This window comes from Etheostoma spectabile, chromosome 8, assembly GCF_008692095.1.
Source record: "Etheostoma spectabile isolate EspeVRDwgs_2016 chromosome 8, UIUC_Espe_1.0, whole genome shotgun sequence".
Taxonomy (NCBI): domain Eukaryota; kingdom Metazoa; phylum Chordata; class Actinopteri; order Perciformes; family Percidae; genus Etheostoma; species Etheostoma spectabile.
The window spans coordinates 19,437,352-19,451,965 of record NC_045740.1 but is presented as its reverse complement, the minus strand read 5'-3'; the positions used below and the strand labels follow the sequence as shown (position 1 = coordinate 19,451,965).

The following is a 14,614-nucleotide window of genomic DNA, read 5'->3' as shown; positions in this document are numbered from 1 at the left end:
GAAATAAAATGCCGCTTCGACCAGCCACGTAATTATACCATGAAGAAAATATCCCTTCTTATCATTTAGAGTTATAAATTACATGTTGGTCCATCTGTAAGCTTGCAATCCAGGGAATATATATTTGGACTAGCGCAGAAAGAATACAAACACCATATAGAAAATGAAAAAAGCCCAAGTCCTAAATATTCCTTACCTAGGTCTGGCGGGCCCTCATACTCTGCTTCTGAACTGGCTAGTATTCCCTTACTAGGTACTGTCAGGGCCCTCATACTCTGCTTCGGGTCTTGGGGATGAAGAAGAAAAAAACAACAAAGAAGGGAGTGACCAAACACACAACAACACACACCACAAATACAGAAAACAACGAAAACAAAGACAACGCCCGACACAACACCAACACCCTGGCTAGTCGTCCTTCCCTCGGTACTGTCCGGAACCCTCAATACTTCTGCGCCTGACTAGGCTGAGTCCTTACCTATGTCTGTCAGGGCCTCATACTCTGCATTCTGCCTGGGCTGAGTCCTTACCTAGAGTAACTGTCAGGCCCATACATAAACTACTCTCTGGCTCATGACTGGCTAGTATCCTTACCTAGGTACGTCAAAGGGCCTCAGATCTTCTAACTCTGCTTCCTGACTGGCTAGTAAGTACCAACCATAAGTCTGAGCATGTACACTCCCAACAAAGATGAGACAGAAGTGAAGTCTCACTGCTAGCTAAAACGGAGAGTCTCACCACAGGGAAAGAGTCGACTGCAGATGTAAACAAAATGTAGGGTGTTTTTTTTGATAACTAAAACCACAATACCTAGTCTTATACAAACCTCTTCATACAATATATATATACTAGTATATATATTATATTATATATAGATATTATATAAACACTCAATACACAACACACACACCACACACCACCCACACAAACACACACACCACAACGCACACAACCCACACCACCACCAAGTTCTAGCCCACTCAGAAAATAGGAGAAACTTATCCATAAATCCATCAAAAAAACACAGTCCCCCTCCCAAGTAATGAAAATACTGGGGGGGGGGGGGGGGGGGCCGGGGACCTTTAATACAACCGGTTTCTTACACTCTTTCCAAATCACCTTGCTTAATCCTTTTCCTCTCGCTACATTTTTACCCCAAATTAAGTGATGTATTTCCCACATTCCTTCTGCCCTCTGGGATGACCCTGGGTCATTGGGAAGTTAAACCTCAATTTTCTGTTTCTTGTTCTGTGACCTAGCTTACTGACACAGAGCCGCCAGAGGTTAGAATGGCGAATTTATATTAACCCTCCAAGTAATCATCTGTCAAATAATTTGTAAAAAAGCCCTACTGTAAGCATATTACATGTGCCTACACACAAAACAGTCCCCATAGCCACACTCAACTTAGATCCGATGAGAAAATGACTCAGAAAACTGGGATTTTTTGAATTTAATTTTCTACGGATAGTTCTGTCGCGTTTTCCTCAATTCATTTTTTTTTTTTTTAAACTGTTGGCATGTAGTAAACAAAAAATGTGTATGGCATCTTTCTCCACCGCTGTGGATAAAGACGAGGAACACGGCAGGACACAGCACGCTCTGCCTTTAGACACTAGCCACCATAATCTTTCCTGCGTTTCTACTTCATACATGATAGATAACCGCTGTAAGTCATCTTATGCTTTGTGTGTGGGCTTAATAACCTTGTGTGGTCCCTCGGCTCAAATTGACCCTTGTGTTCTTTTTTCAATGTTCTTTTATATATATTATATATTAATATCATATAATCTATTATAGTATCTATATATGATATATCGTAAAAGAAACGATGGGTGTTTTACAATCAATTGCCCCAAAATAACCTGGATGCATGCACGTCATGTTGCATGAACCCGTACAACATAAACTATACAGCCATGTTCTTTAAAAGGTACAATTAAGACTATCTTTCAATGATTCTTTTGTTTTATTCATAGCATTTTCATTGTTTTGTCAAACTCAAAAATTAGGCGTGTCCAACTTAATTTAGGTTGTTATTTGGCCATGAATGATGTTAAAAGTTTTTAAAGCGCCGCAAAAAAAAAGCATAAAAAAAGCGCCCGAAGGACAAGTTCATGTCTGCCGTCAGGACATCCGAGGGTAATGTACTGTTGACGACTTTAAGCTTTCTCTACTGAAGTGCTAGCGTAGCGTGATTTATATGACGATTTAATGCTCGCATTAACAGTGAAGAAAACGATTGTCTCTTAAAAATTGAGAAAACGCCCTGCGGACGGGACCGTGCCGACCGGGGTTAACGAGGACAGAACATAGTCCAACCTAAATAAAAACCACCCAACCCGTATCAGTGTGACCTTAAACCCTCTTCCTGAAAAGGTATCTCGCACGCCCACCCTTTCCTCGCGCGTGGTGCTTATGCTGCCCGCAGTGCAGGGCGTTGATGTCCTCTGCGACACTGGTCCCTGAAGCCCGCAGATCGCTGGTCAGTCGCTGAAGACGATGGCCGTCTCTTGGTGATGTACTGGTGACCTGGTAGTCGGTGATGTGCCACGGTGATCCCCCAGGCAGAAACCCGGTAGCCCTTGCCCAGCTCCTCCGCCGCACCATTCCTTAATCTAAAAAGGGCGGAGCCTCAGACAGCTTCATCAAGCTTCATCAGCTTCATCAGCTCGGCACGACAACGCAACGCCAATTTAAATATCCTGGTTGTTGTTTGGTTTTTTTCAATAACTTCTTTATCAGTTACATTTTTTTTCATTACAATTTCAGATGCATTGTGATTGAGTACAGGACAAAAACGGAGTTAAAATTATATATAATGTCTATATAGTAAAAAAGTAGTAATTATTTACATAAAATAAATGGATAATATCATGCATAAATCATCCGAGTCTATCAGTGCATGCAACCTATATGTACATACATCCAGACATCCCACAGACCTAAATACACGCATTTATTCTCACGAGACTGTATGGAAACCTGGGTTATTGTTCTCTGTTCCATTCTAATCAGACTTCAGGGACAGATGTCTCTGTGATACACGTCCAAACCCTGAAGTCCGTATACAGCTCTCTCACCCCATCACACATGCAACGAGGTTTGCACGGTGTTGCCGTTAGTCCGTCTGCGACGACGTGAATCGATCTGTAGATTACAGTGTCTACACCAGGCACACCTGGACTCAGAGGGACATCGCAGCTGATAGTGTCAACACGCCGACAGTCCGTTATTTGATTTCTTTGTTTTGCCCTTACTGTGTGTTTTTCGGTGGCACATTGAGCTCTGCACCAAACCCCGCATACTTATTTACTTGACAAAGCAAGCTAGCTGTCTTTCACACGATCTAGGAAGAGAAACTGTGTTTTTACAACACCAGCTTGTTAAATGGCGCCCTTTTAAGACAATCATCAGGGAAATAGTTTAGAGTCATTTAGTATTCTAGTTTGTAATATGTCTTGATTACTACTATGCCTAGAATTATGCTGTGTGAAACGGTGTTAACGGATGACTGAGAATAATTAAACTGGTGGTTTGTGCTGACAAAGCCGCATTCAGGAATGGTTTGTGTGCTTCTGCGACTTAAAAAATAAACATCAGCTTGGATGGCAGATACAGTGAACTTCCAAACAGAGCTAAAGATTATGACTTCCTAGTTTGTTGAAGGGGATGCATACAGAAATGTTGCCCTTTATTTCGCATACCCTCGATTACCCCTTAACACCGGTTTTAGTTAGGTTATTTTTATTGGGTGTATTTTTTTTACCGTTACTCAGTTTTCTAGAGAGAGTGTTTATGTTCATGTGTGTGGCTGATACCAAGAGTCGAATAGGAGAAAGACGTGGTTATAGGTGGGATGCATCCAACACTCAACACCACAGTATAGCCTCGCAAAACATCAAGGCTTTGCGCTCTTTTGCTGAAATTAAAAAATCTCGCGTGTAACCTATCCTAATTGGACGTTTATACTATAGCTGTGTGTGTGTGTGTGTGTGTGGTGTGGTGTGTGTGTGGTGGTGTGTGTGTGGGGGGGGGGGCTCAGTGACTGACCTCAGAGATGGTGGTCTTGCAGACCTCCACGTACGGACTCAAACTTTGGTCGGGGTCAGGTTCAGCTTGTAGTTCCACAGCAGCTGGAGGAGAGAAGGTGCTAAAAACATGTGGAAGGAGATCACACACACACACACACACACACACACACACACACACACACACACACAACAAAAACACACACACACACACAACACACACCACACAACACACACCAGAAATCTACACAAGAACGGCCTATCCTGGCCCATGGTGTGGCTGCCATGTGGTGACAGTAAAAGACTCTTCACCTCTGCAGAGCTGGGATTTCCACACCACACACACACACCACACACCCACACCACACAACACAACACGCACGCACCGCACACTGCCTACGCCTCTCTGTTTTCAGTTCTAAGATTAATAACTAAGACAGATAAGATATTTTATGTCCCCAGAAGGGAAATTTGTTTTGAGATGACCCAAAATAGAGAAAAGCAGCATCTCTCACACAACTCTCATGCAACCCAACACACACTCTCCTATACATTAGACGGTACCTATCCAGCACATGACTCCTTCCAGTTCTAACTGAAGGACCCTGTTGGATGCATTCTTGCACAATGAGATATTGCACAACCCTTCTAGGCTACTTATTGACAAATGACATACTTCTAACCCTCGTGTTGTCTTCCCGTTGAGTATTGACAATCACACTTTTGTCGACGCTTTTTATGATTTGTCTTCTAACTTTTTCTTTTGTTTTCATCCCCATTTTTCAACATTTTTGATGCTTTTTTTTCAATGTTTTTAGCGTTTTCAACACTACTCATAACTTATCAAACTTTAGCTTTACAGTTATTTTTGGAATTTATCTCAATAAACCTAATTTAAGGAAATTATACTATGTTAAAAAGCAGAAATTAGGAAATTATTTAGACTAAAATTAAAGGAATGGATGTTGATGATACTCACGACTAGTAAATATCACTTTTACTCACACTATTTCACACACTTCCTTATGTTTTATAAATGATATAAAATATAATACAGACCCAAATTAATGAAAGTAGAGATGTTGTCCTTGGCAAAGAGCTTTGGAATCAATCATGTTATTTTTGGGAGAATTACAAAGACATGAATATAGGACACATGAGACAACATGGACAACATGGGGACAAATGAGGCACAACATGGGACAAACAGGGGACACATGAGTACAACATGAGACACACATGTGGACAACATGAGGACAACATGATGGACACATGGGGACAAACATGAGGACACAGGGACAACAGAGGACAACATGGGGACAAATGGGGACAACATGGTGACCACATGGGACAACAGATGAACATGAGACAACATGGACACATGAGGGTTACATCCGATAGCACTTATGGATTGCACATAAATATTGCCATTATTGATGTGAGATCAACTATTTTAGTAATGCAAAGTTTTTGTTTGCAATATTCCTCAATCTTTGGTGAGAAATACTTGCTGCTGCTTTTATAAAAAAAGCAATAGTAATCTACAAAGACAAAATCAACCAGGTTTCGTTGAATAAGAACATCTAATTTGTTTCCTTTAAAGAACAAATCAACATTGTATTTCTTAAATTGCCCAAAACGACTGTATTAGCAGTCTGAATTAAAGCTTATTTTAGTTATCGAGTTACGATTCTCAAGGAACATTTTTTCCACTAAATAACACTTTTCATGGTGTCTAAGTTGTTTTTGTCAACTATTTATTTATATAATTCCATTTTTTTAAGATTAAGAAAGAAGTATGCCTAACGTCTGAGCTAACACAAGAGAAACCTAAAGTGGAAAGGATGAATCCTCAAAGCTAATGAGCTTGCATGTCATGTGTTGAAATAAGGCTGGCGATATGGAGAAAATCAAATATTGCCTATTTTTGAGCCAATACCTTGATATCAACGTATCGCAACGATGTTGTCTGACTATTGGTGCTTTAGTTAATGTTTAATAGTTTTTTTAACATAAAAAAAAACAACAACATTAAAATAAAAGATTTATATACATGCATTCCTGCATACATATATAATTAAATGACATAAATAAGTCATGTACTTTTTAGCACAGTCTTCCAATATTGAAAGTCTTCAACGCAACAAAATTTCCATGTTCAAAGGAGCAGGAAGAAGTTGATAAACAACTATCAGTCCGACCCCCTTTCTCTACTTTTATCCTTTAGTAATCTTATTCTTCAGTTATTTACACATATATTATTTACACATCCGATACACAGATAGCATACATACACAAACACTTATAAACCCTCTTTTTATATATATATTAAATATATTAATATATAGACATACCACATATAAATGCCAAGAACCATACAGTCTACTACCATATCATCACTTCAAGTCCTTTTCGTATCCTTTATATATTCATTTTAAATAATCTCTTGAAATTACTCATTGTTATAGATGATTTCATCTCTTCACTGCGCTGTTCCATAAGTACTCCTCCTTTCACAAAATGTCATACAATGAGATTTTTGATCATAATCCTCAGTAATGTGGATATAATGTCTAGTGGGTAAAGGCCATAATAATTCAGGTACACCAGTCTGGTAAGATCAGGAATGACATCACTTTACTGAAATGCCGCCTTTAAAACCAGGAAGACATCTATGCCATATTACGATATACAAATCTAAGACGATATCTAGTCTCATATCATGATATTGATATATTATCATATGTTATCTATAATTGCCCAGCTCTATGTTGACAGCTCCAGGAAAAGTCAATTGGGATTTTTTTTTTGTCAAACCAATTAAAATCCAGAATGTGGCACATTCTGAGCTGCACTTAGAGAGAGAGAGAGAGAGAGAGAGAGAGAGAGGATAGAGAGAGAGAGAGAGAGAGAGAGAGAGAGAGATAGAGATAGAGATAGAGATATAGATAGAGATCGAGATAAGATAGAGATAGAGATAAGATAGAGATAGAGGATAGAGATGAAAGAGAGATAGAGAGATAGAGAGATAGAGAGATAGGAGATAGAGAGAGAGAGAGAGAGAGAGAGAGAGAGAGAGAGAGGAGAGAGAGAGAGGAAAGAGAGAGATAAGAGAGATAGAGATAGGAGATAGAGAGAAGTAGAGAAATAGAGAGAGATAGAGAGAGAAGAGAGAGAGAGAGAGAGGAGAGAGAGAGAGATGTTTATTGATCCAAGAAAAATGGGAAATCTTCTGTGTTACAGCAGCAAAATCAGTCACAAAGCACAGATAAAATATAATGATACTAGGAAACAATATACATACAACAATATACATGAATAATAGGAACAAAAAGCTTATTTTGGTTGTTTGGAGTGAAGAGTTTAGGTAAAAAAAAAAAACTCAATCCTACATCATACATACATACATACATACATACATACATACATACATACTTCATCATCCATACATACATCAACACATACATACATACATACATACATACATCACTACATACATACATACACATACTACATACATACATACTACATACATACATACAATACATACATACATACATAACATACATACACTACTACATACATACCCATACCTACATACAACATACATACATACAACATACTACTACATACATACATACCTACAACATACACATACATACAGACTACATACATCATACCCTACATACATACATACATCACATACATAAATACTACATCTACATCAAATACATACTACATACATACATACTACATTACTACATACATACATACATACATACATACATCACTACATCATACATACATCATACATACATACATACATACATACATACACTACAACATACATACATACATACATACATACTACATACATACCATACATACATACATACATCTACAACATACATACTACATACATACCTCATACCACATACATACATCCACTCGACATACCACTACATACATATCTACATAATCCATACATACATACATACATACATACATACATACATACATACATCCTTTACTCCGGGGTTAAATGCTTAATGTAAGATAAACGGGATTATAGGATAACATGGTGCATGCTGGGAAGTAGTGTTTAAGGAAGTGAAGACACTTACATGGTTGCATTCAGCTGCAATCTCAGTTTCCTGAAAAGAGAAGGAGAGAAAGGAGACGTTAAGTGTAAATTGAAGATAACTTTAGGATTTAAGATCATTTATCCAGAGACTCTTTATGACGCAGATAAGGAGCTACAATAGCCTGGATGCTAGCCGAACTTAGCCCCGCCCACAACATTTGAGGTCGGGAAGTTGGGTCTGGACTTGATCCGATGTGGAGCAACTAGGCTCGAACTAGAGCTGTTCGGACCAATCAGATTGTCGGGCTCGGAAACGCCGTAAATGATGCAATAAGATGTGTTTTTAAACCAGAACGTGGTAGAGTAGAGCCTACGGACACAGCTTCTGGGATAAATGTGGTCGCTGAGTTGTTTTCCTGCAGCGTTGACCCGAGGTAACCTGTCCGACTTCCTGTCTCGACCAGTAGCAGCCAATCCTCTAACCGGAGAAAACCAAATCACCGCTGTGTGTGTGTGTGTGTGTGTGTGTGTGTGTGTGTGTTTAGAAATCCCAGCTCTGCAGATGGCTGAAGAGTTTCTTACTGTTCACCACATGGCAGCCACACCATGGGCCAGGAATAGGCCGTCTGTGTGTGTTAGAATATCTCTTTATGTGTGTGTGTGTGTGCACGTGTGTACACAACTTCAAAGGGCTGTTTAAGGGTTAAGACCTGGTTTTAGGGTTAGAATCAGGCTTTGGTTAGGGTGAGGGTTAGGCATGTAGATGTCATGGTTAAGGTTATGGTAAGGGACTAGGGAATGCATTATGTCAATAACAGGTCCCCACAAAGATAGTGAGACGCACTGTGTGTGTGTGTGTGTGTGTGTGTGTGTGTGTGTTCTATTTTGTTTGTTTTACACACAAGTGTCACAATCCTCTTCACCCAGACAGTAAATGCAGTGTGTTGGAGGAAGGAGTCTCCTGCTCACACTGAAGAAGACGATGGTACCGAGCGACTCACTGACAGATGTTATAAACAGAGCAGAGCCGACTCGGTGCTCAACTGAGGTAAAAAAAAAAAAATAATAAAATAAATGGTGCTGGAAAAGTGACCCGACACACCCAGCGCCAGAACAGCAGAGCAGTACTAGTTCAGATAAAGCCTTGCGTTGTATTTGTATTTTAGAAGGTACTGACTAGCTCCTGATATAAAACATTTAATTGGGTGGTTTCTGCTCTTTGTCTCAACATTGCTGATGGATGGATGGATGGATGGATGGATGGATGGATGGATCTTCTCTCTCTCCTCTCTCTCTCTCTCTCCTCGCTCTCGTCAAGGGTCTCACTTTTCAAGCCCCAACTGGCATCTTTAACGTAATCTTTTTCAGTTTTTGTAAGCATGCAAGGCAAGTCCAGGCAACGTACGTCTTTATATTTAGACCCAACGGCAACTCAAAGTGCTTTCCATGAGCACTAAACAAAGCATATCAAAATGCAACTATCACAAAACGACATGAACAACATAAAACAGTAGATTTGACATCACTTTAGAAGCAGAGAAGTGAAGGAATGACCATCTCTAAGTTATCTCACGGAAAGAAAAGTTGTAAGCTTTTATGATGTCATCTTTTCCTGTTGCACTGCAAGTGGCTGGTGGACAACCGTCTTTTCATTTGATGTACAGTACATAAATGACATGTGATGTAATAATCACAGCCCAATGGAGCGGTATCAGACTCATCCTCTAACTAGTATCTGTATATGATGACGTCAGGCTACTCAGGACCCATTTTACTCTCTAATTTTATTGCAAATTGGCTCAAAATCAGTATACACTTACATTCCTTTTTAAAATAAGATTATTGGGAATTAGGAGTCGGAACAGTTCTATCCCGGTGTATGTCTTTTTCTAATTATAGATTGTCTATATGTGGACGTTTCTGGCTGTAAGAAGAAATCTCCCTCTGGGAAAATACATGTGATCAAGATACTCTAGATACACATTTTCTACTAAAAGTAGGTAAAACAAAGCTGATTCTGTATTAATTGTATGACACACAAACTGGAAGACACAAAAAACACAGTTTGTCTCACATTTACTGTCTTGATTTTTCGGCGTATGGGGGTTCAACCTGTAATTTCCAGCGCTTCCGACATGCACCTGAAAGCAGCATCCTGTATTGTTTTTGCAAAGTCAACACAGTGTGTGCGTCAGAGTCAGCATAAAGCTGCAGGGTGTGGGGTGTTAACCTGGATGGAGCCGGCCAGTCTGACGCTGGATCAAACGGCACGGGACTTTTTATTTGTTTTATTTTCTGTGTTTTCTGGAGCGCAGGGAGAACCCCCCCACGTCCCCAGCCTCTGCACACGCTCAGTCCGTCCACCCTCTGGACTGAACATCCAAACATCACATCACTGCTGCTGCAGAGCACAATGGGACTCATGTGGGCGTCTCTACCCAGCTCCGCCAGGGGATCTGCATGTGTCAGAAAAGCCAAAAAACTTCTCATCTGTTCAATCCTGCCTTGATTTCAAAAGCCAAAACAGACTAACGATGATGAACGCAGCCTCGTTTTCTCACCAAAGAGAACTTATAAAAGCAGGGGAAATACTATTTTTTATGGCACCAGGATATCAATGGTTCAGGTGACATTGGATCGGTTGTATTAATCCAACTCTGCGCGTGTGGTGTGTGTGTGTGTGGTGGGTGTGTGTGTGTAAAACTCAGTGACAGCTGTTGGAGAATCTAACGCCACAGGAGGATATAAAACGAGCTCCAGCTCAACAACACTTTACACCACATACTTTCATCAGACAAAACCCATTAAGGTCTGTGTTTTCCAAGCCCCCCCCCCATCCAATGACTTGAGAGTGAGACGGTGTGAAAACCTCCGTCTCATTTAATAGCTGCAGCTAAGCTCAACTTAATCAGCTCTCCTCACTTCGTGTTGGGAAAACCGGTATGAGGTTGAGCTATAATTGGAAGTGGGGGGGGGGGGGGGGCGGAGAGGAAGAGATGGAGAGAAAGAGAGAGAGAGAGAGAGAGAGAGAGAATGACACATAAAGTGATAGAAAGAAGAGCGAATCCAGAGGGAAGCCGGTCCACTTCCAGTCCCGACTGAGCCCTGAAGCAGAGGGTGCAGCAGCTGTGAGTTTGGGTTTAAACCGCCGCTCATCTGCATCGCTTTGAGTCCTGCAGCTGACGGCAAGACTTCACTATTGGAAAGCTTCAAAATGTTAAATTTATTTTAGACATAAATCAGGACATGTTTTTTTTTTTCCCCTCATCTCCTCCACACACTCTCTGTATATCTTTTATTATCCGTATTTATATTTTTCCATTGCAAGTACTTACTTGCTTTTTCAATATTATTTATGGTCACAGGTGAATATAACTTATGTTATGCTTACCTACTTTTGCTTTATTACTTTAATTACATGTTGTATTTAATTTTTAACGTCACTTGCTTACACTGCAATATTGTTTCTATCGCACTTTACAAAACCTTTATTTGACGCCACTTCACATTCAGTCTACCTTCTGCTCGTTGGCTGTTGTTTGCCTGTTTTTCTTGTGTGTTTTACTTGTTTGTTTTTGGCTTTTATTGTAGAAAATGCTGCTGTAACACGTGGGATGAATAAAGTATTATCTAATCTAAAAGGCGCGTCAAACACAGAATGATGCTGCAGCATCCGGTTACATCATGCTGCGTTTTCAATAAGCCAATCAAAACCTAACCAAGAATGAATGAATGAATGAATAAAAAGTATAAAATCTTTATTTTTTAATTATTAACCTTTGTGCTGTATTCCCGTCGACTTGTTGTCCTTCTGGGTTAAAATTGAAAAATGACTCTTTATTGTTGTATTTGTCACTTTTTCCTATGCTTTTGACACTTTAAAAACGTCCCTTTTCTCAACATTTCTTTTAATTCATAATCGAAAAAACCTACTTTATATGACATACTTTATTTTTCAGTAAGAAAGGAAGTAGAAATCATGAATTATTTTGACTAATAGAGGATGTTGAGTGGATCACAGACTGGGACATGTCAACGTTTAGTCACGATACCGTTTAAAAACCTTTTTAAACTGTTATTTTTGGGCAATTTGGTAGAAAGAAACCTATATTTCTGAAATAAAAAAACATTTAAAATGGGTCAAATTTGACCCAAGGACAACACAAGGGTTAATATGTAATTATAAATAAAAAAAAAAAAGGTATGAACAAATGAAACTAAATTTCAACATAACACTTGACAAGCTTGAGAAGACCAAGGCTCACCATCAGGTCCCAGCACCAGTCTTCAGCACTTCTAAACTATTTAAAAAAGGACTTTAGTCAGCACATTTTTAACTATTTAAACACTTGTTGTTGATTCAGATCGGACAGAACTAGTCTTTGGCTTCAGCTCAGTCTGCACACAGTGGGTTTTATTTGACTCTCCACCCACAAAACGTGTGTGCCTTTTCCCTATCAAACAGCTGGATAGGGCCAAGTATTTCAGGGTCCAGGTCCCAGGTTCCAGTCTGGTCTGTCCCCTCTGTTGTGTTTCGCGTGGTCCTGTCTGTCTGTCCTGTCCTTGTCCCTCTTGTGGTGGTGTGCGGTGCGTCCTGTCTTGTCTGTCCTGTCCTGTCTGTTCCCCCCCCCTTCCTGTGGGTGGTGGGTGTGTGGCGTCTGTCTGTTCTGTCTGTCCTTCGGTCTGTCTCTTGTGTTTTTGTGTGCGTCTGTCCTGTCCTGGTCTGGTCCCCCCTGTCTGTCCTTCTTATGTGTGTGTGTTGTGTTGTGCGTCTGTCCTGTCTGTCTGTCTGTTCCTGTCCTCTGTGTGTGTGTGTGTGTGTGTGCGTCTTCTGTCTGTCTGTCTGTCTCTGTGTGTGTGTGTGGTGTGCGTCTGTCTTCTGTCTGTCTGTCTGTCCCTCGTGTGTGTGTGTGTGTGGTGTGCGTCGGTCCCTGTCTGTCCTCCTGTGTGTGTGTGGTGGTGTGTGCGCTGTCTGTCTGTCCTGTCCTGTCCTGTCTGTGTTGTTGTGGGTGTGTGGCGTCTGTCTGTCTGTCTGTCTGTTCTGTGTGTGTTTGTGTGGTGGTGCGTTGTGTCTGTCCTTGTCCTTGTGTGGTGTGTGTGGTTGCGCGTCTGTCTGTCCCCCTTGTCCCCCTCGTGTGTGTCCCGCTTCCTGGTCTCGGGGTGGGTGGGCGTCTGTTCCCTGTGCCTGTCTGTCGTCTGTCCCCTGTCCTGTGTGGTGGTTGTGTGTGTGCGTCCTGCTGTCCTGTCTGTCCCCTCTGTGTGTGTGTGTGTGTGTGTGGCGTCTGTCCTGTCTGTTCTGTGTGTGTTGTGTGCGCGTCTGTCCTCCTTCTGTCGTTGCTGTCCTGTCTTGTCCTCTTTGTGTGTTGTGCGTCTTTGCTGTAGTGGTGTGGTGGCGCGTACCTAGTCGTCTGTCCTGTCCTGCTTCTGTCGTCTCTGTGGTGTGGTGTTGTGGTGCGTTCCCGCTGCGTCTGTCCTCTGTGTCGTTTTTGTGCGCTGTCTGTCTGTCTCTGCTGCTCTGTGTGTGTGTTGTGTGTCGTACTGTGGTTGTCTGCCGTGGTGTTGTTCGCGCCGTCCCCCCCTGTGTCCTGTCTGTCTCCTGGTGTGTGTGTGTGTTTGTCGCGCGTCCTGTCTGTGCTGTCCCCCTGTCCTCTGTGGGTGTTGTGTGTGTCGTGTGCTGTCGTCGTGTCTGTGTTGCGCGCGCCCCTGTCTTGCGGGGTGTCCTCCTGTGTTGTGTGTGGTGTTGCCTCCTGTCTGGTCTGTCTGTCTCTGTCTTGTGTGGGTGGTGTGTGTGTTGTGGGTGGCGCGTCTGTCCCTGTGTCCTGTCTGTCTCTGTGTGTGGTGTTGTGTGTGTGTGTGTGCGCGTCTGTCCCATGTCTGCTCTGTGTTTGGCGTTCTGTTGTCGTTGTGTGTGTGTGTGGCGGCTGTCTGCCCGCCCTGTCTTGTCCCCCTGTTCTCGGTGTGTGTTGTGGTGTTGTGTGCGCGTCTGTCTTGTCCTGTTACTGTCCTCGGTGTGTTGTGGTGTTGTTGTGGTGTGGCGCTTGCCTGTTCCTGTCTGTCCCTGCCCTGGTTTCTCCTGTGTGTGGGTGTGTGCGCGTCTGGGTCCTGTCCTGTCTGTCTCTGTGTGTGTGTGGGGGGTCTGGTTGTGTGTTGTGTGGCGCGTCCTGTCTTGTCCCCTGTTCCTGTCCCCTCCTGTGGTGTGTGTGCGCGCCTGGTGTCCCTGTCTGTCCCCCCTTTGTCTTTCTGTTCTTGTCTTTGTCTGTCTGTCTGTCAGGGTTGCACGATATTGCCAAAATGTGATATTGCAATATAGATTCATTTCTATAAATTCATTAATTTCTATATTCATTCATTTCCGTATTTTTCCCTATATTTTTTAAACATGTGTAAATGGAAATTGTATCAAAATAGATTCATAACAAATGAACAGTGTTTTGTTAAACTGCTGCTCACGTCATGTCATCAAACACTGGATAAACACTCCTACACTGTCGGATAAAAA

At 41.6% G+C, this 14,614-nt stretch overlaps 2 protein-coding genes across 4 annotated transcripts in view; both read right to left on the bottom strand.

The window, feature by feature from the left end:
- LOC116693755 (mixed lineage kinase domain-like protein) overlaps positions 1-14,614 on the bottom strand; it is a 525,120-nt gene that overhangs the window by 465,407 nt on the left and 45,099 nt on the right. The gene's annotated exons all lie outside the window — the stretch shown is intronic.
- Positions 1-14,614, bottom strand: part of glg1a (golgi glycoprotein 1a) — a 90,841-nt gene that overhangs the window by 66,624 nt on the left and 9,603 nt on the right. The window contains 4 exon segments of the mRNA XM_032522265.1: positions 4,054-4,084; positions 4,086-4,103; positions 4,105-4,136; positions 8,156-8,185. Coding sequence (XP_032378156.1) covers positions 4,054-4,084; positions 4,086-4,103; positions 4,105-4,136; positions 8,156-8,185 — 111 coding nt within the window.